The sequence below is a fragment of the Crassostrea angulata genome, chromosome 5, assembly GCF_025612915.1.
Source record: "Crassostrea angulata isolate pt1a10 chromosome 5, ASM2561291v2, whole genome shotgun sequence".
Lineage (NCBI taxonomy): Eukaryota > Metazoa > Mollusca > Bivalvia > Ostreida > Ostreidae > Magallana > Magallana angulata.
The window spans coordinates 29915544-29941854 of record NC_069115.1 but is presented as its reverse complement, the minus strand read 5'-3'; the positions used below and the strand labels follow the sequence as shown (position 1 = coordinate 29941854).

The following is a 26311-nucleotide window of genomic DNA, read 5'->3' as shown; positions in this document are numbered from 1 at the left end:
AAGTTCGTTAAACACTTAAAAAGATATTGCTGTTTATAGCATGATATATACGTGACATCGCCGCGTCATGAATTTACGCCTTTTTTGATATTTGTATGTATGTATAAATTACATGCTTCAAAATTTGAAGAAAAAAACCCACAATTTTTTGAAACAGATATACCATAGACCTTTTCTAACTGTTTTAAAAAATTAGGAAACGTTACAGTCCATTTTGGATATCTACGCAATGCCTTTTGTCTCTAGATCAAGGAATAAAAAGACTGGACATGCGGAAAGTGATACGAGACATTTTTTGCTTCGATAGATAGAAATCACTAGAAAATGCACCGGAATTGATATATCAATTTAAAATTGAGAGCGAGTGAACAGGGGGCCCTAAACGTGGTTCCAATGTCTAATAAAAGCATATGTCATGTTAATAAATTAATCAAATAGAGAGAAGATATACCCTCTGAAGGTAAGTAAAAACTAGGCTCTAACGTCATGAGCTATATCATAAACCTACGTTCATGACTTCTTGAAGAGACCTCGACAAACTGATCGCACATTAAATAATATCCAAAATACTAACCCATCGATTAAAAAAAGAGTAATTAGTTACTATATACAAAATAAATGAAAAAATAAATGAAAAATAGAGCATCGTGGCCAATTTTTATACAGTACTAATTTACGAAATACCAAAGATCTAGAAATGACGTCGCTAGCGTGCGGCGACTATCCTTACCTTACGCTCTACAAAATATATTATCTTCAGAAATATATATCATAATGCATTAAAATTTTCAGATCTGGACTGAAATAGATAGATATCTCAAAGCAAAAGTTTTTGTCTTTTTACGCGGATTTTTCACGATTTTATCGCTTCTGTGACATTACTTTTAAATCAACCCTCGAACATGTAACACACGTCCTTAAACCCAGATGAAACGATGCTGATCATTACATTATGATAAAAACAACAATACAAGAACTCAGGGGATTTTATTGCATAATGACCCCAAAGCACAATGACATAGATCACAAAATGTTACTTTACATAAATCTAACTGTATTTAAGTACATGTGATCAAATTTATTATGAGAACACAATCAAACGTTCAACAAAAGACAGCAAAGTCGTTGTTTTTTTTAATCGAATCAACAAAATGCGTGGATGCATAGTATAACAGATACTATCATATAGTATGGCAAAATGTTCTTCTTAGAACGTACATGTATATGCACATAAATGATTCCCTTGAAATGTCACTTGTTCAGACACACTCTGCAATTAATTTTGTGATACAAATGTATATGATGCATCCACTTTCCGCACGCTCTGCAGGTACAATGTACCAGGAAGACCGATAATTTTTCCCGTTCCCATTGTTCGTCTCTTCTTCATTTTCACATTCCATCAATACCACGTGGTGTAACTCGGCGTACTTCCATTTCCTGTCTCAGAAGAGCATGCGTAATGGCCGATTTGTGCTCATGACGAACCATCAGGCAAATGAAAAATATTTCCACGACCACCAAAACTACCAAGAAGGCGCCCAGTTTCCGTCTTCCGGTATCACAAAGAAATGCCATAGTTTTTAGATCTGTATGAAAGAATAAAAGCATGGATAATTGGCATTAATTTCATTTCATTAGTACACAGTTAACCGCTCATTATCAAGGACGTCATAATGGCAGATTGAGGACCCAAGACCTGACCTGACCGAGGCCGATGGTCGAAATCAATTTGATCATACAGTGGAACAGGTCAAAGATCGGATTATTTATTAATAAGCAATAAATTGCTTTCTTTTGTGCTTCATGTGGGTGTGAATGTATCCAGCAATACAGAAAAATACATAACCCGAGACATCGAATTATGTAGTTGGGTTTTTTCTGCGATGCTAGCTGCTTTCATAGTCAAAATGAAGCACGAAAGAAAACATTTTACTGTTTATATTCATAGTAACTTTTGAATCATTTAGTCCATCATCTATGAAAAGTAAGCAAAAGTATTTAAATTATAATTATTGTCAATAAAATAATTAAATTAAATAAACAACCAACTTCCCAGTTCCATAAAAGCAGCAGAAGTATAAAAAAAAAATTAATGAAAAAAATTATTATTTACATGTAAATGTACAAAATGAATCGAATCTACAACAGTTTTTGAAATTAGAATAAATACATAAATTATATTCTAACTTCGACATCTAGTTCGAACATGGGATTGCGTAGATGTTTGTCTAGTCATGCATGTATGAACTACATCGATTAGAAATAGATGGAAACAAACTTAGTGGATGTAGAGGGTGGAATGTAAATATTTTTTTTATTCATTGAATGTTCACATAAAAAAATAATTTTTCTGTTGCTTTGGGGTATTGCACCGGGTGCCTTTGGTGTGTAAACCACTGGGCTAAGTTGGATTTATTTTGTTACAAATGTAGTAACGTTTTATTTTTATTGTAGAGAATACATTTAAGGTTTTGTTTAATTATTTTATGGTGTTATAGAAAGAACAGCATTTTATTTATTTCTTGCCTAGCTTTCTTTCATTGTTTAAGAGAAAGGCAAAGAGTTAACTTCGGTGTAAAAAAAAATTTAACAATCACAGCGTGTCCTTCATAGGTATGTGTATTTATTGATTTCTTTGCTTATTGCAATGTTGTAAACAAATTAATTTTATTATCTATTAATGTTGTAATATGTAATTTTATGAAGTTTTTGAATGAGAAACAGATAAACCTGTATTTATTAGACAAAGGAAAAAAAAGGTATTACTATATATAATGAATATTAAAGAGTATTGGGAGTGCATGTATAATCATGATATTTAAATACGTTTAAACGCTGCTCGAAGCATTGCAATATTCTTTTAAAAGGTGCTTAAACATGAACATTTATCTCCTTTTTTCTATTTTTCGTATTTGTTTTTCAGCTATCAGTACTTTTTGAAAGTGGCAGAGGGTCAGAAACATTGCCTTCACTATATATCCATCGGTATCATTTATTATTCATAGACACTTGTGTATTTATAGATAATGTAAAACCACCTATCGATTTACGATAAACCCTATACACATGCATTCAATCGAGTTGAATACAGAGTGGCGTGTTCCTTAACATTAAAAAAAAGGTATTGATCGCATCCAATCATCACCAGACAAAATTTGAACATTTAACTGAAATTAATGTAAATGGAGAACTTTAAGAACCGAGAGGTTCCGAAAGAAACGATTTTTTTTTCTGCAAGATAAATGCCGAGAATAAATGTATGTACATGATCCTACTTCTTATGAATTTCAGACTGTAAAGAATTTACCTGCTCTGCTCTCATAAAAGTTGAAAGAAGCTGGAATCGCTAGCCCATAAAGATTTCCTTGTGTGTTGATGTGGCGACATATTTTGTGTGAATTTTTCACCACGGTACATGTAGTGCTTTACGGACAGAACTGCATCGATATAATGATGTCACTCCAAACAAGATGAAAGAAAAAATCGATATGCATACACGCACTAGGCTTCTGTATCGAAGAGAAAAAGAGAGAAGAAATCAAAGTACTGATAGCACGAAGCGCATCCGCAGTGATTGAGGGATACGATTTAAACATTTATAAATGATTTTATTTTCAAGCTTTAGGTCTTGGATAATTACTTTTTTCAAGAAAATTTTTTTTTGTTCAAACCTGCTCTCAATGTTTATTGAATGAAAGTTGGTTGAAAACAAAACTTCCTAACACATCATGTGCATTTGTAAATCATTTAGTATAAAGGGAAAAAAAACCCCAAAATTACTTAAAATAATTTTTAAAGTTGAACATTTTACAATATCTAAAAACAAAGCCCTTCGTCTAATGTATGTTAACGTAGAGCCCAAAAATGACCAGGTGTCAGAATCATGAAGCATTTTCAGAATTTAGGACAACGGACCTAATTCGCTTCACGCAGATATATACCGCTTATGACGCAATATTTAGCTGTTCTACATCATCAATACACGCTTTATATTGTGCAAATAGTGGCTGACCTTGTTATACTTTAATATGCTACCGTGACGTTTTTCAATATTATATAATTAGCATGCACAACTGATGTCAAAATACTGTAGTGAGTTTAATTTTATATTAGTTCATAGTATCTACATAGATTAATTAACAGAGACTGAGTCGGTGAACAAATCATTTACATTCCGATTTGCTTCAATATTCCAATTAAAAATAGAGTAAAATCGTCGTGTGCTTAAACTTTAAAGTATTTTATCATAAACAAGCATTCTGAGAGTATTGCATAAGCAATACACGTCCCCTACTGGTTTGTAGAAAGTGAAAACAATGCACTGTTATGCAGAATATCATTCCTTACCGTCTTCTGCACCCCAAATCAACAGACTAACCCGATAACGAACCCGATTGTAATAATACAAAAAACACTGTCGATTAAATTTACAACACAATGCTTGACACTATTTTACAGAACTTATTTGTTTGTTAGAAACAATAAAAAGAATGGTTCAAGTAATGCACGATATCATTACTGACTACATACTTTCTTCATTTATTCAACACACACCGAACCCGATAACGAACCCGAACATTTAAATATTGAAATATAAAAAATTATTTTTCTCGAAAATACGTCAACCAGACGCAACAAAAGTGTAAACTTGATCTGTAGTTTGACATTTTGAAGCTGTTCAGCAAATTTCACATTATTCCTCAAACGCATAAAGAAAAAAAGTGTGTAAAACTGAAGTGGGACAGACAGACAGACGGACGGACTGACGGACACAGAGGAAAGCTATAGGCCCCTCCGGTGAAAACCGGTCTGGGACTAATAACGTTTAGCACACTCTATAAACAGTTGTTTTTGTTTCGTAAACGAACCTTGAAATAACTTGATGTACCTATTAAACCTTTTTCTTGGTGTTTTTGCAGTAGTTTTTATTTAAAAATCGAAGAAAAATAACAACAAACCATCCTTTGAGATTGCCCCCGTAAAAAAAGAAGTTGATGACTTGGTCATATTTTAAATGATGAAAGACCAACATGAATAGAAAATCTATTTCAGAATATTTTAAAATTATTTCTTTCTAGCACAAGAACAAATTGGGTCTGTCGTCCTTAAGTTCAACAATTCATAGAATAAACACTTCTCATAAGACTCACTGTGCTTTGAAATAGTAACCATCAATGTAATATCGAGACATATCTAAAAGCGTTTCATTTACTCGATGTTTTTAATCACAAGACAATAGAACAGTGACTTTAAAAGACATTGTTTTCTTAAATTTAAAACAACTCACAAAAATGGATCTTTCACTACAGAAGTTAAAAATAACCAATAAATATGTAGGCATACATTTGTATTGGAGATTCCATATCAACCTGGCACCAAATTGTCATGCACATTCACATCGCAATATTTAAAAAAAAAACAACATTAAAATGCTTTCTTTGTTGATTCATGCTGGATATGAAGGTGGCGACATCGCAGAAAAAAATACATAACGCACGTTTGCGGGTTATGTTATTTTTTCTGCAATTATCGCTACCTTCATAACCCGCATGAATTATCAAATAAAGAATAATTATTTTATTGTTTATATTTACATCTTACTTTTAACAAATTAATATAAATTGATTGTAAAAAGTAAGTAAAATTCACTTAATTACTGTTAATGTACTTCAGCACGTTAGCTAAAAGCTTAAGAAAGAGCCAAATATCGTCTCCTATGGGAATTTGAATCTGACAGCATCAGGATTATTTCGTGCGGTCTATGAATTTTCTTAGGTCGCTGTAGGTTTCGACAAGTCGATAAGCAAATCGTGTATATTTCAGTCTGGCTCTTTTTATAGAGCTACGAATTAACCATAAGTTTCCGTAAAAAAACAGATGTAAATATAATGGGAGTAAAAAATTACGTCAAAACGGTCACCAATGAAACTCATTTATTCTCTTGTTAACGTTTTGGGCACCGTTTACTTGATGGACAAATGGAAGGGTGGTGGGGGCTCTTAATGTAGATGACCAATTTTTGCCATTTTCATTTTAAGATTTTTAATCTTGATTATTTTATTTCTGTCTCGTAACAAGTTTCTCACTGTATTAAGCTAAATTGGCTCGAATTAAATTGATTTTATTTTTATAATTCGACGATTTCATGATTTGAAGAATGATATACAAGTGTAAATTAAAAATATGCGGGGGGGGGGGGGGGGTGTCCGACTGTTGTATGAGTTTGCCGTGGGGGGTCCAAGGCAAATTTTTGGTAATTTAATAACGTAATTTAAAGTTTGAATTTTGCAGGACACCTCCGACCCCACCCTTTAGATCCGCGCATGGGAATATTATGTCAGACAAGCTTCATGAATAGCTGTTACTTGTTAATATTGATTGTGCTACAGTAATTATGATACATGTTGTACCACTGTTTATTCTTTGATTTTACATAATTAAGGTCTTCCGTTTCCAACGGAAGACCTTGTACTGATTCTGATGGTTCTTCTTCATTATAATTTTTCTTCTTCTAGACGTTTTTAAATTCTCAATAACTTTTTTGTTTGTCATCTGATTCCATTCAAATTTTCGCGGTATATTGTAAATTGCATTAGGTTTCTAGAGCACAAAAAAAAATTGAAATCGCAACTTCCGGTTTTGAGTTATTCCCCTTTTTCTAAAATTTTAGGGGCGTTAGTTTCCAGACAAAGGCTCCTTAAGGTTCGGAGCAAATAATTTATAGTTAAAAATCTTTATTATTGACACTTTGAATATTGTCCTCTGATTTTTGGATTTTAGTTTCTTCCAATTATTCCACTCGAATTAATCAATCGAAATCTATGTTTTAAAAATAGCGAAATTTTTCTCATGTTTTAGCTTCGTAACTTTTTAGTTTGAAATATTTCCTAAATACATATAAAACAAAAGTTGTGCATAATGTTAAGGGCTTTCATTTGACACCAATAAAAAAGGGCTGGCCCCTTAAATTAAGGGCCAGTAGCCCTCAAAAGATTTTGCTTAATAACTCAAAAAGGGTTAGGATTTTGATATTGCTGTTGCTGGAAAAGTTGTTTGTTGGGATCTCATAAAGGTCGTTACAATGTTATTTTGTAAGTGATTTGTGTAGTATGAGTGTAAAAAGCTTTACATGTTAACATGTAACTGTTTTCATTTGGCAAGTTAACGAAAGTCTTTGCGCGTAAAACTGGCAAAAAGTTACCACAGAAAGTATGATGGTTTATACAGGAGGCTTTAATTCATGAGAAAAAAATTAGAACACATGCTTTTTTTTTATAGAAGTTAAAGTCATTGTTGTTTAGTTCTTATAGTGCACAATCCTTAAAGACGAGAATCGAAAAACAAAACATTCTTTTTCTTTTCTAGTAAAACACAAAATACTTATTGAAAAAAAATTCTATGCATTACATTTTAGTTATCATACTGCATGCATTTAAAATCCACCTTGAATCAGAGATGTGTATTATTACGTAAGCTATCCCTCGCCCACGGCCGAGAAAATCGGTCACCATGGTCGCGGCTGGATTACCTAGCGGTCAGCGATTATCTAATACACGAGAATTGCGTCTCTCATACATGAGTTAATCTAGCTGCAAACTGAAGAATTATTTCAGTTTTGATTACACATAAAGGTTAATTCTTCAATTGGATTAAACGATAGGGTGTCAATTAAGAAATCGTTCAGTTAATTAATAAAAGCAATGCCATTCTCAATCTAATGCAATATCAGACATATATATCAATTGTGGGTTTTAAGTAAACAAAAGAATTTCTATTTGATAGAATTTAGTCATTAAATTGCAAACTTTTCAAATCTTCCTAGGTTCTGAGCTGTGCGTGTGTATGCGTTAAACCTTTATGTAATCTATCCTTCGCCCGCGGCCGAGGAAATCATCCACGGCTGCACTACCTAGCGGTAAACGGTTATCTAATACACAAGATTCGCACCCACACACTTACATGGATATGAACGTGTTTGAGTTTATATAGCCGTTAATACACTGTACACTGTTTTAATTTTATGTTATAAAAGTTTGTTCATTTTGTATTTAGTTAAATTAAACATTGGAGAGTAAATTAAAAAGTCGTTCTGAAAATTAATAAAAGCGATATTACTCCAAATCGGAAATACTCGTGAGACATATTTGAATGGTTGGTTTGTGAGTCTTAAATGTTTTAAAAACTGTACAAATAATGTTTTCAATCAACAACAAAAAAACAACAACCCAAATATTAAAACCTTTAAATAATGATCATCACTCGCACATGGCCGAGGAGATCCCGCGCAAGTGACCTCTATATGTACCTTATCACGCGTATGTTTGGTATTTTGTACGAACGCAACTATTTTTACTATGTTTTAAACTATTATATTGGTTTCAGATGAACCGATAAATTTTTTTTACTCGTACAGCTGATTTAGCATTGATTTATACACAGCGTACAAGGTAATTTAAAAAATCAAATCAAATTATGATCAAAGTGCCATGTTTGCGGTCGGTGCTGACACGATAAGAGAATGCCCTGAATTAAGGCATTCGGTGATTATTTTAAAGAATATTCACATGAGTTTTTTAACAAGTTTTGTTTAGATTCTATCGGTCACATATTAATAACTTCTGTATTGTTTCTACATGGTCGTTCGTTTCATTGTGAAAACGGACTTATTTCTGTGTTGCCCTCCCACCTCCCCGCTGCCAAGTGCTCTCTTTTTTTTAAATTCCAGATCTGTCGAAAATCATTTGATAGTGACTTCTTATGTGTAACATTATCTCCTGAGCGTGTTTCTCTTTCCCACCCGTTTTTTTATTCGGTCAGTCTTTGTAAATTTCAACTTTCTTTATTGCGTAAATTCAATCGCCACGTGCTACCGAAAATCTTGTGTCACTTTGAACAGCGCAAACAGCTCAGAACATATATAGCCCCAGCTTATTTATGGCTGCAGATCATCAATTGTTATGTAATTAATCAACAGTTCGAAAGGTGCTTTCTTCAAAGTGGTCAATTTTCAAACAACAAGACTTTCATTTTCACATTAAAAGGTGCGGGATCATAATCTGAGAACGTGGCTATAATAAATTAACATGTCGAACACGCTAAACTTCTATTATATATAGTTATGAACAGAATAATATACATTATAATTAAAAGTTTTAAGTCAAATGTAATGTTTTCTTGGGATAAGATGTTATGAAATACGACTACATTATGCTATGCAGGTGGTCGCCATAGAAATCATCAAAGTATTGCAAGTTAGGACAGTTTTGTTTATTGCTAATTATATGAAAATTGATTTTTAAAAAAAAGTTTTATTGAAGTTGTGTGGTATGAAGATGTCATGCAACTTAATTTACTTACAAGGTTAGCTACAGCCAGTGGAATACTAATTTTAGGTCAACAATCACTGGCGGATTTAAGGGGGGGGGGGCGTGGAGGGCGCACGCCCCCCCCCCCCCCCCCGTAAAATTTTCAAAGTATGCATGACTGTAGATGATTTGATAAATTTTACATAGAAAAGTTAGCATTTTGTGTTTCACTTTATTTATAATTATGCCTAACTCAATATTACACCTCATTGATACATTAGCTGTGCTATGCTGACTGTAATTCTGCTGCTCTATAAACATCTATAAACATCTAATCCTAACGCATGTTGACATGTTCTGATAACAAACCAATTAAACTGTGTTTAAAACGAGCAGTGTTGGTCATTTCATCATGGTGGCTGCAACAAATTCCCCAGGGCCCTGAACTTGGGGCTTCGACCAAGAATCGACTGGAAATCCCAGCAGTTTTGTTTCAAGTGTAGACTGCGCTGTCATTTCCATATTGCGACGCAAGCAAATTTCTGAATAACTGTATATTTTTTGAATTTTTTTTTTCTAGGTAAATAGACTATTTTAATATAAGAATATTGAAGATTTGATGCATCAGATATTTCTAACAGCTAATAGGGGGTCGGATACCGTAACGTCATTACAATGTTGTAACTTTGATAACCTAGTTAATTTTGGGAGTTCATAAATGCCCAAAATGTTTTGTTTTTAATCCAATACATGTATTAGGTATAAGTAACAATATGTGTCAAATTGTTATATAAATATATATATATATATATATATATATATATATATATATATATATATATATATATATGTAATAGGCTTTTGTGTAAAGTGTACATAACTGAAAAAATACCACTATTTTGAGCCTGCTTTTACCTTCAAAATACACGAAAACCCAGGAACTTCCGGGGGCTTCACCGTAACACCATTATTTTCCGCTTATTTTTATTGAAGTTTCTCCTTTTTTTTTAAAAAAAATACATACGTAAACTTTCTCCGAGAGAATAACTGTTGATCCGATAAAGGAGAAAAAACTGACTGAAAATTATTGCATCGTAGGGAGAAGTAATATTCATTTCTGTAATTAATGTTATTAAATTTTACGTTACATAGCGGTGTCTGTATATCAGGAGTAAAATTTAGACGCTCACTTATGCATACTTTCTCCCGATGATCTTAGATAGCTGATTATTATTTTAAATGTTCAAGTCTACTCGTATTATTAAATAATATCAGCCCTGAATAAATTTTCATAGATGCCATCAATTTTGGCTATTTACCAAATTTTGACAGCACGAAACAAATTCAAACTTGCACATAGTCTTCAAAAAATTAGAAAGATTTATTTACAGAAGTTACGTGTTTTTTATGCACGTTTTTACTTACATTTCCTTAAATAAATCATGAGTACATGTAATTTATAACAATCCATGCTACCCTGAAAAATTTAACTCGCCATTAAACTTCTCATTGTTTAAACCCCTGTCACACTGGAGCTGCGTCCTCACAGCGATCCCGCTGCGTAATTGAAAAATGTAAAACGCCATGGTAAACGAACTAGAGTCTTCTACAGCGCCGTAACAACTCAACGGCATCTTCGTTCGCCGCGGTGGGATATCCTAGCCTAGAACATTTTAGAACGCCATGCGACAGCGCGTACTTTGAACATGCACAAAGTACGCGCCGTGGCTCTGCGTTCCGATAAACACGCCGTAGAAGTGGAGCAAGGGCGCCATGACAGCGCCGTAAAGTCTCCAACAGCGCATGTGCACGCAGTCAGCGCACAGAGCACGCTGTGGATGCGCGGTAAAAACTCCTAGCACGTCATGAGCGCTCGGCGGATACCCAGCGAAAGGGCAGTCAATCGCCAAGTAGAACTCTGTGGAAACGTGGTTGGGAGCTCTGTAAGAACGCCTTTCTGAATTTTCCTTGCGATCCTACGGCGATTCCATTAAATTTACAACGCCGTGAACACGCACTGGGAACGCAACTTTGTGTGACAGGGCCTTAAAGAGTTTTCAAAACAATTACACAAACTGTGTTCGACAAATAGTTTTCCTAAAACATTTTCTTCCTGTCTTTATACAGGCTTTCAATCACAGCACGTTTTTATAACAAAAGCAGAAGTGAAATTTTAGTCATTAGTCATTATAATCGTTTGACACCAAATCACATAAATTTTCATCTCGCAGCAACAACAGAAGACCTACTCGTGGCTTTGCCACGAGCTCTGCTCTAGTTATATTCATTTTTTTGTAATGGAAATATATATGTCCCCTATCTGTTATTGTAAAAAAAATTAAGTACTTATATTTATGTAGGCAGTGTGTACCTGTGTTGTATAGCAGCCATAGATAGATAGATACTTTACATGTATTTCCAAATTCTGGACCTAATTGGCTGATAAAGGTAATTACAAAATTAAAACAAAATGATAAAAAAAAAATCCATACACACATACAATGTACATGTACAAGGAGAGAGAGAGAGGGTTTCAAATTGATAGTTTATATATTTAAGTTATATAAAAGATGAGTCTATTACAGTCTCAGTTTTAAAAACACGAGACTTCTTTCAGTTGAAAACAACTATATAAATGTTGTTTGCAAAAATTTCAATAACATTATCTCCTTCATTAGACATTAGGCTAGCCAGATAAACTTGTCTTTATTACATCGATTTTTAAAATTTTTACATAAACTAATCAAAGTCTCTATAAAAGGTTGCACATACACTTTATTCATGAGCTAAATTCCAGTTTACACAGTTAAATTACACTAATATATATAGCTCCATAGTACCGGGTTTTCTGAAAATGGTGGAAATCCCCGGAGCTATAAATACAATGTACATTACGTAACTTTCTATTTTTACTTTGACCCACCTCCACCAAAATGTAGCATGGTCTAAATCCTAGCGCAGATATTTAAACAGATTCAATTTGATTATTTTGATTCTCATAGATAAGATACTACTGTTGTAATTTATCATGATCAACATGCATTACAAAAGTGAAATCTTTCTATTCATTATAATAAAAAAGCAACACAAGCAAATACGGTAACAAATAAAAACAGCTATTAAAAACAGAATGTGTAGTTGTTCCATTTTTTACACAATGCCCTGGATTTTCTGAAAACGGTGGAAATCCCGGGAGCTAAAAATAACTGAAAATTTCCCTGAACAGTAGCTGCTTAATGAAGTAAGCACCATTATACCAACAACGTCGGAAAGGATTGGTAGGTGAGATGTGGACATATTGAGTTTAATCATAGATTTTACGTTTGTGTTATGATCGTAAATGTACGACTGACCTGTTGTAATTAAACGCGTTGATCCACTTCGTTTAGATAGAAAATGCTGGCCGATTTTGATGCCGTTATATACATCTGTATTTCATTGCATGCATGCTTACTATAGTCATGGCGTTGTACAGTGGGATCTTCAATGTCCTTATATTATGATTTAGATAATGAAAGACGTTCAATAATTGCACAGAAATCTAACTGGACATTTGAAGTATAAAACTTAAATCCAGGATTATTTTTAAGGGGGTGAGGCTATGGGTTTCTCGGAGGTGGGGGAGGGGGCTAGCTGGTGGGGTGTATTTTTATTCCTTCTTCGAACTCTGTTGGATTTGTGATATAAATGTAGTTCTGCTATGGCTTTCTTAACATTGTGTTTTTAGACAAACAAATTATTAATGTATTGTGATTGTTTCAAGATTGTCAAGATATATTTTCATAACTAAGTAGTCATTCTCAAATCCTTAGTGTCACATAACACATCTAAATAGAATCTACATCATTTGAATTTAAATGATATCTCAACATTTCTCAACTCTTTTCTTTTCATTTTACAAAAGGTACATGTTTATATATTAGGCTAGCTAAACTAAAGAAAAAAAATAGGACACAAGGCATTCTACACCTGCATGTGTATACTGACTATATATACAGAGTACATGAAGTTCCACACATTGGACATGATCATGACCCACCCCAATCCTCTTTGATAAAATGATCCCTCTGTCCCCCCCCCCCCCCTTCACCCCCCACCCTGGGAAGAATTTGCACACATGAATGGTCTGCAAAGACTTGTTATGACGCATGCATGTTCTTTGCATCACATCCAGAAGGCCATTTTTATACAATATAAATCATGTCATATAATTAATATTTTAGACTATTAATTTTTCTCAATTCTTTTTTCTTTCAGAAAAATTAAATATGGCAACAACTAATAATAACGCTCTGAATTTACGTGACTCTATTGATAATGAAGACTTATGGGAAATTGGCTCAACGGACATGAGTTCGATGGACGATACCTCGAGTGATTCTCTTGACCAAGATGTTATAGAAAACTGTTTGAAATATGATCCATATATAAAAAGACTTTACGCAGAGATGCGAAATATAGGTGCTGGAGGATTTGGGGCAGTTTATGAAGCAAGACACAGACTGGACAAAACAAAATGTGCACTTAAAATTGTTTTGATTGATCAAAAAAAATTTGAAACACGTGAAGTGGAAACTTTAGCTCTACTGGACCATGTGAATGTTCTCAGATATCATGAATCATGGGTAACTGATCTCCCTAAACCTATCTCTTATACTAAGGCATTTGAGGGGGATGAGGAGGAGGAGGAGGAGGAGGAGGAGGAAGATTCTGATAATTTTGTTTGTTTTGAAGAAGAAGATTCTTCAAGCAAAAATAATAATGCCATAGGTGGTTATAGTAAGTCTACATCTACAAGTAGTAAAGGTTTGGAGGAAAAATATGATGCCTGCTTGGTTATCAAAACTGAACTCTGCAACCCAGGGAAAACCCTTAAAACACTAATTGAATGTGGAGAAATATTTAAGATGGATGGTCGAGACAGGCAGAAGCTGTTTTTGGATATTGTATTTGGTCTACAGTACATACATGACAACGGCTTCATGCATCGAGATTTAAAACCTCCGAATATTTTCATTAGCAAAGAGAATCGAGCCAAGATAGGGGATTTTGGATTTGCCAGAAAATACATAATGTCTGATGCAAATGGAGCTTCTCCAACATCTGAAAAGGACAGAGTTTGTTTCTCCAAAAATTTAGGGACATCTTATTACATTGCACCAGAAGTTGAGAACTCGACTGTTTATGACAGAAAAGCGGACTTTTACAGTCTTGGAATGATACTCTTCGAGATGTATTATAAGATGGGTTCTGCAATGGAAAGAGATAAAATAATGAATAAACTAAGAGAGCAGGACTTCAGTGATTTGAAGAATATTTCCTGGAATATTCAGAGTGTTATTCAAAGCCTTTTAAGTCATGAGCCCTCCTCAAGAATGGAATTGGAAATGGTTATTGACAAGATCATGCAACCGTTGGAGCATCAGCAAAGTGTTGAGAAGACCAAGGTGAGTTTAGCTTGGTCATCTGGCCCAGGGGCCATAAAACTTAGACGAGCTCACTTTTGATTCCAGTCTCACTTTTCCACTATATATTCCTTTTGTAAAAGTGAAACTGAGATCAAAAATGAGCTCGTCTAACTTTTATGGCCCCGGGGCCTGTAGTGTATCAATTTTTTTGACAATATAAGTATTATTTTATTGCTATTATGTTGTACTGGAGTATATTAGGGAAAGCATGAAGGACCTGAAACCAGGGGATACAAAAATGGTAGCAAAATGCTCAACTGGCAGAGCACCATAACAAAAGATTTGGGGACCCGGCCTGCATGGTTAAGTCCTGGTCCCTGGGCCACAAAAGTTAGATGAGCTCACTTTTGATCTCGGTCTCACTTTTCCACTATATAATCTTTATATAAAAGTGAAACTGAGATCAAAAGTGAGCTCATCTAAGTTTTATGGCCCTGGGGCCAGGTCTGGGGCAGTTTGATTCCTCATGGTTTCCCACTATATCCCAATTACAATACTTTGTAAAGTTTGTTGATAAGAAAGATTTCTAAATGATATCCTTCTGATGTCTAGGTTGGAGCACAACAGGTGAATTCTCCAGACATGGAATACCCAGGACCTGCCAGGAAACTTTCCTTCCTACGACAAATAAGTGGTAATTTCAACTTTTTTCTAATAAATCAAAGAAAATTAACTCTATGTTTGTATTGCAAAGTGAGATAGTTACATGTATCTTTCTTGTTATGTATCAAAATCAAGTATCTTATAGGGAAAAACTTAATAGAAAAAAGTTGTTAAAAATAATGGAAGCTGCATTTCCAAAGAAATTAAGCATGCATATTCTTTTAATAAGTAATGGTTTTACATGTTCATCATCATATATGTACATGTATGTCATTTTTTTCTCTTGTAGAACCATCTCCTGGTGCTACTAGTGAAAAACACCAACCAGTTCAGGCTACTGCGGAGGAATTGACCAAATTGACCCATAGCTTAAAAATCCGTGTCAACAAGAACATCCAATTTGACCGTGAGGAAGACGATTAAGCTGATAGTGTCATGATGAACTGATTTTGGGACTGAGTGAGTCTATGTTGAATGAATATGCAAAGTTTCTTCATTACATATGTATATTAGATCATGTTTTAAAATAATATTTAATTGCCCATCTGCAAAAAAAAAAAACAAAAAAAAAAACAACCCACCACTCATTGGGAACACCTTGAGTTTCCTGTAACTGTAAAATTCTTGATTTATAAAATTATGGTTTCCATGTTGTGAATATACCTGCATTTACAGGTAGTGACAATTATGTTGATTGTGGGGATAAACTATTATGTACATGTAAATAAAATCACATTTTATATGTTAAATTCATTAATGTACCTCTATATGTATAATATAAAATGACATGCTTCTCATTTTAAAATTATGATACATGTAATTAAATGCTTAGATCATTGCTTAAAATGTAAATTAAATCATGTTTTTATCATGTTTTTTTTTCATGTTTGTGAATAGACTGGTCAGATTTTTTTTTTATACTTTTTGAAAAAAAGTACAAATCTGATCAAAATATGCTAACATATTTCCATGAGTTTAACATTTAAGCTTTTTAATCATTGCTTTAACAAGCATTGATATTCTGTTTTTCCATGTTTGTTGAATTAGCTATTAGATAGCTCATGCATAGAGAGTAAGTTTGATTGATCAATATAGGCTTTAATCATTAAACATGGTAACATACATTATATATTCTGTTTGCTTATTTAAATGTAATTCTGATATTGATTGATTCTTGAAGTATTGTAGTTTGTACATGTAAAGAATAAGTATTGATGTAATATAATATTAAACATGGATTTATTTTATTTAATTGATTGTTCTACCCTGCATGTGAAAACCCACATGCATCACAGTTTAAGTAATATTTTCAAAACAACATTAACATTTAAAATTAGCACAACTTCGTATTGTATAATTATATATTTTTACCTATATGCACCCTGTTCTGAATTATTATGATGTTTAAGTTGATGAGTTGTGGAATGTTTATGACATTTGTAATATATTGATTCAGTTGTCATGTAAACTAAGTTTTGATGACTTATTATTTATTTTCATTGACAAGCAAATGTACCTGAGCCTTGTGTGTCATAAGACATAGTTCAGGTAGCTAATGCATACATGTTTTTCTTACACAGCAAGTTAATACTTGCATTATGTAATTTAATTATTTATTGACATGGTACATGTATCATTTACATGTAGAGTACAGAAAGATAGATATAATTTTATCTACAGCACTTCATATTAATGTTAGATAACTATAATTATTTATACAGGTGGTATTTTGTGGAATTGAAAAATATATTTTTTATAAAAATGTTAATATTTCAATATTGTAGAAAAATGTATACAGCCATATATATTTGCATTTAAACTTACTATGCTCTTTACATGTTTATGCATGTACTTAACAATATGTGTCTTGATTTATTTTTAAAAAAATACGATGATAAGGATATGGTGGTGGTGTTATAGAATTATTTTTTCATATATTTTTTTAAATTTAATTTGATCTACAATATATATGGAAGCATGCAGTGAAATCACTCTTTTCTGTTGTTTAAAACAAGTTGTATTTGTAATAGATCTTGAAACATTTTTATTTATTACTTGATAACTGTTGGATGTCAATATGTTTTTTTAAGGATATATTAATGTAAAATTATTTCCTTTTGTGGATAGAACAATGTGGATCTAAATATTGATAAGAAATTTAAATTTATTTGAAAAACAAATTTGGTCTTAATAAACAAAATTCAATTTACAATGTGGTTTGTTTTATAATATTTTAATCATGGAATACTTACCTTTTATATCAAGAAGCCATCTTCGGAATGATATCAGAATCATGATTAATTTTTTATTTTAGCTCTACTGAGTTGAAGGCCCACGTAAGCTTTAAATTCTCTAATAATAAAAAAAAGATACACTGCACATTGACAGTGATTGGTGTTCTCAGCCTGATCATTTCAACTTGGCCTAGATACAAATAGAGTTTTAACTAAATTGTTAATGTGCCTTCATTCCTTCCCATATCATAGAGCATGTGGGTGACGGAGTTAGGTTCATAAGATATAATAAGCACGCGTGATAAAAGTCGTATTCAGAGGGCTTATTTGAAAAAAATAAAAATACTTTGTTATAAATTTATAAATTATATTGTTTCAGATTATGTTTAGTGATTACAAATGATAAAAACAGGCACACAGGGAAAAGTGGCTCGCATAATTTTCATGCGATTTCCTTTTCGCATGAAAATCATGCGCTAATCATAAGGCAAACGTATCGGCATGGGCGATTTGACGTTATCTTCAAGAGTAGTGCATAAAGGCTATTGCAGACTGAAAAAAATGTATTAATTACCTTTATTAAACATGTATTACATGTGAAATGTTTCATCTTGACCTCTCTAAAAATGGCTGACCACCGTAAATGATCGAATGGGCCCGCATGTCAGAAATATCGATATTTTAGTGTACCCGTGAAAAAGTTTTAGCTGATTTCACACAATTAATTAATGGTGCATAAAATGAACAAGGTTTAATTCTGTTATTTTTTGACACATTCTTAAATTTAACCGTTGCAAATTGCTGACATTTGATTAAAGATTTTTGACATGTAAAAAATGACGTCACAATCGTACTTGATTTCAAACGGTGAGGAGTTTCCCGAAAGTGAAGGAGTTAGGGTAGTGACGGAGTTAGGGGGTTATGCGATAATGTACACCAATGCATATATCACCGTGCAAAATTCACTGTTTAATTATAACTTTATTTTGGACTTTTAAAATTCAACATCTGTTTTGTAATATTTTATCACAATTTATTTCTCACAAAGTTACAAATTTATTTAGTGATTGACACTTTTCGGACTCTATATGTGATTTCAAAGAGACAGAGTGCCACGTCTCAAGGACTGTTAATCTCTTAAAACAACAATGTGCAATTATACGTTTTTCATTTCTTGGACATCAAAGACTCGTTGAGTTTATTTAATTATTTTATATCTGTGAACCTTTCACTCAGCTTACTTATGTCATCACCTGTCAATTTATACTTATTGTTCAGATTCTTATAAATAGTTATGTACAATTATCAATCGGCAGTCTGGAATACGGCGGCCAGCCTCGGCCACGTCCGACTCACCAACAGTCATGAGTCCGGAGGCAACTACTGGCCATTACCGACTTGTTTGTAAAATGTATGTCTGTTAAAATGTTATAATGTTGCCATCGTTGAATCTCGTCCAATAAATACGGAATCCTTCATCACTTGGTTTATTTCACTAGAACTGTATACTGGCGGACCTTCGGGAATACGGCAAACCTACCCTTCGTTTTTACCTTACGGCCCACAGCGCGCCTACACCTTAATCCTTATACCCTTTACGCCAACATTCCCTCACCCCGTCCGTACTGCACACGGCGGCTATACAGCTCCAGACGAATTCCCTAGCACCGTAAAATCTACTCGGTCACACATATATACATGTAGACGTTGGCGCAAGCGCTGAGGCCTAACAATTAATGAAACGGGCCCCTGGGTCTTCTGAAAATGGTGGAAATCCCCAGAGCTAGAAATAACTTTATTTAATTTTTTTACAATGCACATTACGTAACTTTCTATTTTTACTCTGACCCACTTCCACCAAAAGGCAGCATGGTCTAAATCCTAGCGCAGATATTTAAACGGATTGATTCTTCTATAACTCTGTCCCGAGTTTTTGCTTCCACCACCTTTTGCTTGATTTTTCAATAATAGTAAATACTTTGTACTCAAACTACGTTCATCCGCTAATATGAAAAATGTCCAGATTATCTATTTGAACCGCTTCAGGTTTCAATACACATCCCAAAATTGAAAGTGTACGGAGATTTTGCATTGCATCAGCCATAAATAAGCCCGGATGATAACGTTAAAAAATTGCGCGATGTATTCCGAGTGTATTCCGAATGGAGAAATCTCCGTAAGAAAATTGTTTTCGTTCCTATGAAATTTTATGAGTGAAAAGGGATGAAGATAACCTGGATTATATTCCCTTTCATCGATTTCAGTTGTATTTCTTTCACAGGTATGTGTATTTTTATTAAAAATCGTCAAAAAGTGATGGAAGCAATATCTTGGGACAGACTATACATGTAATTCTCATAGATATGATACACTACTGTTGTAATTTATCATGATCAATGCAATATAATATGCATAACAAAAGTGAAATCTTTCTATTCATCGTAATAAAAAAAAGCAACACGAGCAAATAGGGTGACGAATAAACAACTATTAAACAGAATTTGTAATTGTTCCATTTTTTACACAATGCCCTAAATTTTCTGAAAACGGTGGAAATCCCTGGAGCTATAAATAACTGAAAATTACCGGAACAGTAGCGCTTATTGAGGTAAGCATTTTCATACAGAAAACGACCGAGAGCAGTGGTAGGTGTCATGTGGAGATATTTATTGGCTTTAAACATGGATTTTACGTTTGTGTTATGATCGTAAATGTTCAGCTGACCTCTTGTAATTAAATGCGTTGATCCTTTTCATTTAGATAGAAAATGCTGGCCGATTTTAAGCTATTTGATGCTATTATTATAGATTTCATTGCATGCATGCTTACTACATGTATACAGTCATGGCGTTGTGCAGTGGGTCTTCAATGCCCTTATTACAATTTAGATAATGAAAGAGTGTTCAATAACTGCACGAAAATCTAACTGGATATCTGAAGTATTAACGTGTATCCAGTTCATTTTTAGGGGGATGAGGGTACGGGTTTGTCAGGGGTTTTGTGGGGGGTTGGGGTTAATTCTTGTCCTACTCCGAATTTTGCTGGATTCATGATATAAAAGTAAATGTACTGTAGTTCTGATATGGTTTTCTTAACATTGTGTTTTTAGATACACAAATTAATGTATTGTGTACACAAGGAGTGATTGTACCAAAATTGAGATATATATCCTGACTTGAATTTCAAATTCATAACTATAAGTATAGTCATTCTCAAGTGTATTTCATCTGAGTGTCACATAACACATCTAAATTTGAATTTCAATGATATCCCAGCATTTTGCAATTCTTTTCTTTTACTTTCAAAAGATATAGCTAAAGTGAAAACAAGACACAGAGCATTCTGAACTTGTGTATAGTTACACACATAGGACATGACCACCCACCCCACCCCTCATTAATAAAATGATCCCTCCATCCCCTTCGCTCCCCCCCCCCCCCCCAATCTTCTCACGCTGGGAAGAATCACACACATGAATAATGGTCAGCAAAGACTCGTTATGACACATTGACACATGCATGTTTTTGCAATCTTTGCATCACATCCTGAAGACCTATATAATATAAATCATGTCTTATAATATGTATTATAATATATATAACGTAAATTGTAGTATCTATTAATTTTTTGAAAATTAATTCTTTTCTCTTTCAGAAAAATTGAATATGGCAACAACTAATAATAACACTCTGGATGTACGCATCTCTAATGATAATGAAGATGTATGGGAAATTGGCTCACCAGATATGATGAGTTCAACGGACAATACCTCGAGTGATTCTTTTGAACAAGATGTCATAGAAAGCTGTTTGAGTGATCCACATATAAAAGAACATTTCATGGATATAAACAATATAGGTGCTGGAGGATATGGGGCAGTTTACGAAGCAAGACACAGACTGGACAATAGAAAATATGCTCTAAAGTTTGTGTTGATTGACTTAACAAATTTTGAAAAACGCGAAGTGGAAGTTTTGGCTTCACTGGACCATGCAAATGTTCTCAAATATCACACTTCGTGGATAACTCATCTCCCTAAACCTCTCTCTTATTCTAAGACATTTGAGGAGGAGGAGGAAGACTCTGATTATGGTGTGAGTTTTGAAAAAGAAGATTCTTCAAGCAAAAATAATAATGCCATAGGTGGTTGCAGTAAGTCTGCATCTACAAGTGGTAAAAGTTTGGAGGAAAAATATGATGCCTGCTTGGTTATCCTAACTGAACTCTGCAGCCCAGGGAAAACCCTTAAAACACTTATTGAATGTGGAGATTTATTTAAAATGGATGAACGAGATAGGCAGAAGCTACTTTTGGATATTGTATCTGGTCTACAGTACATACATGACAATGGCATCATGCATCGGGATCTAAAACCCCCAAACATTTTCATTGGCAAAGACAATCGAGCCAAGATAGGGGATTTTGGATTTGCCAGGAAGTACATAATGTCTGATGCAAATGGAGCTTCTCCAACATCTGAAAAGGACAGAGTTTGTTTCTCCAAAAATTTGGGGACATCTTATTACATTGCACCAGAAGTTGAGAACTCGACTGTTTATGACAGAAAAGCGGACTTTTACAGTCTTGGAATGATACTCTTCGAGATGTACTTTAAAATGGGTTCTGCAATGGAAAGAGACAGAACAATGAATAAACTAAGAGAACCGGACTTCAGTGATTTGAAGAATATTTCCAGGAATATTCAGGATGTTATTCAAAGCCTTTTAAGTCATGAGCCCTCCTCAAGAATGGAATTGGAGGTGGTTATTGACAAGATCATGCAACCACTGGAGCATCAGCAAAGTGTTGAGAAGACCAAGGTGAGATTAAGATACTCATCTTTATCAATTAAATGCTTTGAGATACTCATCTGTATCAATTATATGCTTTGATTATTTATACAGTAATAGAATAGTATTAGAAATGACCACACTTAGATTTGAACCCATGTCCCTTCAGTTTAAAAACAAACACTTTAGCTAGCCCTTAGTCAGGGGTAGGTACAGCATTGGGTTTAACTGAAGGGTCTTGGGTTCGAGTCTTCTAGTGGTCATTCATCCTATTCCGTTACAATACCTATAAGAAAATGCAGTGTTTTATGCGATTCACTCAGTAAAAATTCCTTTTTAAAAGTGAAGAATTGGCTTCTTAAATAGAACATGAACTAAGACAAAGATAATGTATATACAACCAGTACTTTAGCTGATAGTACATTGCACTGGGAAATGAAAAACATGATGCTGAAGGACATACCTACTAGAACTCAACCTTTATTATATTATCAGGGCCCTAGTAATGAATCATATACATGAAATAGTAGGTAAGGTGCTCTATTAATCAAGTTATTTCTGCCATGTGCCGATCCAGAAAAGTTTTCAGGGGGGGGGGGGATTCAATGGATTTTTGAGTTTAGGATGAAGCTAGAACCATTTTAACAAGACCTTGGACTTTCAGAAGTACGAAGCTATCTATTTCTTGCGTCAAAACAAGTTAAGAATGACGCTGTTTCAAGTGAAATATACACTGTTTCAAGTGAAATATACACCGATTGCGTTGTCTTGGCTAAAGAGCCAGACATATCGTGTTGATTTCAAAGAGCCCATGGCTGAATGGCCAACAATGAAATAGACAGGCCTACGTCACATTGCTGTTTGACACAACTACCCAAAGTCCAAGCTCATGTTAAAATGGTTCTAAATGGTTTATGGGGGAGCAAGTAAAAGAATCAAACCATTCCAAAAAATAGTGCAAGAGTGCACAGCTTTAAGATCACCATAACTAAAGATTTTGCGGTCCTGGTTAAATCCTGATCTCAGGCAGTTTGGTCCATCATGCCCCCCTCCATCACTATTACATTCATATGCATGCACTTTAAGTTTGTTGATAAAAGAGATTTAATAATATATCATTCTGTGTCTAGGTTGGAGCACAACCAGTGAATTCTCCAGACATGGAATACCCAGGACCTGCCCCAAAACTTTTCCAACGACAAATAAGTGGTAAATTTAAACTTTTTCCATCTCAATATAAAAAGAAAGAAGTAATTTCATATTGCATTGCAATGTAAGATATTATGTTATGGTTATTTTTTATGCGTCTTTGAACATGATGAATATGATCATAGATTAGTAAAAATTAAGAAGCTTATCAGAAAACAGTTGTTGAAATATTTGATATTGGAACCTGCATGTAAAAAATATAAGGTCATCCTTAAAAAAATGTTTGTTTGGAATTGCTTCCTGAGGGTTTCTAGACCCAGGAGAGATGGAGAGATTTTTTATTGTTTTTTAAACTTGAAGTTTCACTATATTTAAAGATTGGTAAAAAAAAATCTCCATATAAAGAAAGTTCTTCATTTTTTGCTAATAAATTTTTTATCAGCTGTGGGGTATCTCCATAAGGCGGGAGGCAATTCCAAACAAACAATGATTTCATTTTGGCCTAATCATGCATATTTATTCAATAGATAGTAGTTATTATGACAATTTTTTTAATAGAGCCATGTCCTGGTGCTACTAGTGAAAACCACCAACCAGTTCAGGCTACTGCGAAGGAATTGAACTTGTCCAATTTGACCCAGAACTTTAAGAAAATCCACGTAAACAAGAAAATCCAACTTGAGGAAGACGAGTAAGCAGTCGGTGTAATGATGACCTGAATTTGGGACAGAGTGACATTGATGAATAATATGTAAAGTCTTTTTATTAATTGTGTATATTAGATCATATTTAATATGATATTTAATTGCCTGTCTGCAAACCCCCCCAACCCCCCCCCCTCATTCTGACTACCTTTCCTGTAAAATTCTGGATCTATATAAAGTTACGGCTTCCATGTGAGGATATACCTGCATTTACAAGTAGTGACACTTAATTATGTTGATTGTGGGGATCAATTATTATGTACATGTGAATGAAATCACATTTTACATGTTAATTCATTGATATATTACATGTTTCTTTACATTTATAGTAAATGCTATGCTTCTCATTTCAAAATTATGATAATTGAATGCTTAAATCATTGCTTTGAAATATAAATTAAATCATGTTTTTATCATGTTTTTATCATGTTTGTGAATTGACTTGTCAGATTTTTTTTATACTTTTAAAAAAAAAGTACAAATCTGATCAAAATATGCTAACATATTTCCATGAGTTTAACATTATCATTCGCTTTTAAACCATTGCTATAATATGCATTGATATCATGTTTTTTCCATGTTTGTTGAATGATCTAGCTATTAGATAGTTCATACTTGGAGAGAAAGTTTGATTGATCAATATGGGCTTTTAATAATGAAACATATTTATGATTAGCTTATTTTAAAAAAAAGGTTTATTTTGTTAATGTATGGTAGCATACATTATGTAATTTGTTTGCTTACTACATGTAGTATTTAAATGTAATAATGATAGTGGTACTTGAGGTATCATAGTTTGTACATATACAAAATAAGTATTGATGTAATATAATATTAAGCATGTATTTATTTTATTTAATTGATTGTTATACCCTGTATGTGTAAACCCACATGCATCACATTTTTTTCAAAACTACACCAACATTTTAATTTAGCACAGCTAATTGTATAATTATATATTTTTTGCTTACATATGCACCCTGTTCTGAATAATTATGATGTTAAAGTTTATGAGTTGTGAAATGTTTATGACATTTGTAATACATGTATATTGATTCAGTTGTCATGTAAACTAAGTTTTGATGACTTATTATTTATTTTCATTGACAAGCAAATGTACCTGAGCCTTGTGTGTCATAAGACATAGTTCAGGTAGCTAATGCATACATGTTTTTCTTACACAGCAAGTTAATACTTGCATCATCTAATTTAATTATTTATTGACATGGTACATGTATCATTTACATGTAAAGTACAGAAAGATAGATATAATTTTATCTGCAGCACTTCATATTAATGTTAAATAACTATAATTAATTATACAGGTGGTATTTTGTGGAATTGAAGAATATATTTAAAAAAAAAAAGGTTAACATTTCAATGTTGTAGAAAAATATATACTGACATTAAATATTTGCATTTAAACTTACTATGTTCATGTGCATGTTTATGCATTTACTTAACAATATGTGTCTTAATTTATTTTTAAAAAATATGATGTTAAGGATATGGTGGTGGTGTTATAGAATTATTTTATATATATATATATATATATATATATATATATATATATATATATATATATATATATATATATATATATATATCTTTAATTTAATTTGATCTACAATGTATATGAAAGCATGCAGTGAAATAACTCTTTCTGTTGTTTTAAACAAGTTGTATTTCTAACAGATCTTGAAACATTTTTATTTTATTTATTACTTAATAACTAGAATATTGATTGTCAGTCTGTTTTTATGGTTATAATGTAAACATTTTTTCTTTTTGTGGATAGAGCAATGTCACAGTGGTACTAAAAATTGATCGAAATGTAAATCTATTTGGAAATAAAATTTGGTCTTTAATAAACAAAATTTAATTTACAATGTGTTTGTTTTATTATATTTTAATCATGGAATACATACATGTACCTTTTATATCAAGTAGCCATCTTTGGATTGATATCAGAATCATGATAAATTATTTTGATAGCCGGACTGGGTTGAAGGCTCAAGTAAGCTTTTCTAATGAAGAAAAATAGATAAACTGCCC

At 33.1% G+C, this 26311-nt stretch overlaps 2 protein-coding genes and 1 long non-coding RNA gene across 5 annotated transcripts; 2 read left to right on the top strand and 1 right to left on the bottom strand.

Moving 5' to 3' along the window:
- Positions 1-968: 968 nt before the first annotated feature.
- Positions 969-3509, bottom strand: LOC128185600 (uncharacterized). Its single transcript, XR_008243830.1, has 2 exons — positions 3311-3509; positions 969-1589 (listed from the first exon to the last, which is right to left on the bottom strand). It is a non-coding gene; the product is annotated as an uncharacterized LOC128185600 (long non-coding RNA).
- Positions 3510-12508: 8999 nt separating this feature from the next.
- LOC128186122 (eukaryotic translation initiation factor 2-alpha kinase-like) lies at positions 12509-17584 on the top strand. 2 transcript variants are annotated; one of them, XM_052855854.1, is made up of 4 exons: positions 12509-12590; positions 13566-14755; positions 15329-15410; positions 15669-17584. In XM_052855854.1, the coding sequence occupies exons 2-4, from the start codon at positions 13577-13579 to the stop codon at positions 15800-15802; spliced, it is 1395 nt and encodes a 464-aa protein (XP_052711814.1). In that variant the 5' UTR covers positions 12509-12590; positions 13566-13576; the 3' UTR covers positions 15803-17584. The 2 variants fall into 2 exon arrangements, with proteins under 2 accessions (XP_052711814.1, XP_052711815.1); XM_052855855.1 differs by having other exon boundaries at positions 12513-12586.
- A 2593-nt stretch (positions 17585-20177) lies between these two features.
- LOC128185799 (interferon-induced, double-stranded RNA-activated protein kinase-like) lies at positions 20178-25800 on the top strand. 2 transcript variants are annotated; one of them, XM_052855465.1, is made up of 4 exons: positions 20178-20221; positions 21268-22433; positions 23534-23612; positions 24111-25800. In XM_052855465.1, the coding sequence occupies exons 2-4, from the start codon at positions 21279-21281 to the stop codon at positions 24245-24247; spliced, it is 1371 nt and encodes a 456-aa protein (XP_052711425.1). In that variant the 5' UTR covers positions 20178-20221; positions 21268-21278; the 3' UTR covers positions 24248-25800. The 2 variants fall into 2 exon arrangements, with proteins under 2 accessions (XP_052711425.1, XP_052711424.1); XM_052855464.1 differs by having other exon boundaries at positions 20212-20258.
- Positions 25801-26311: the final 511 nt, after the last annotated feature.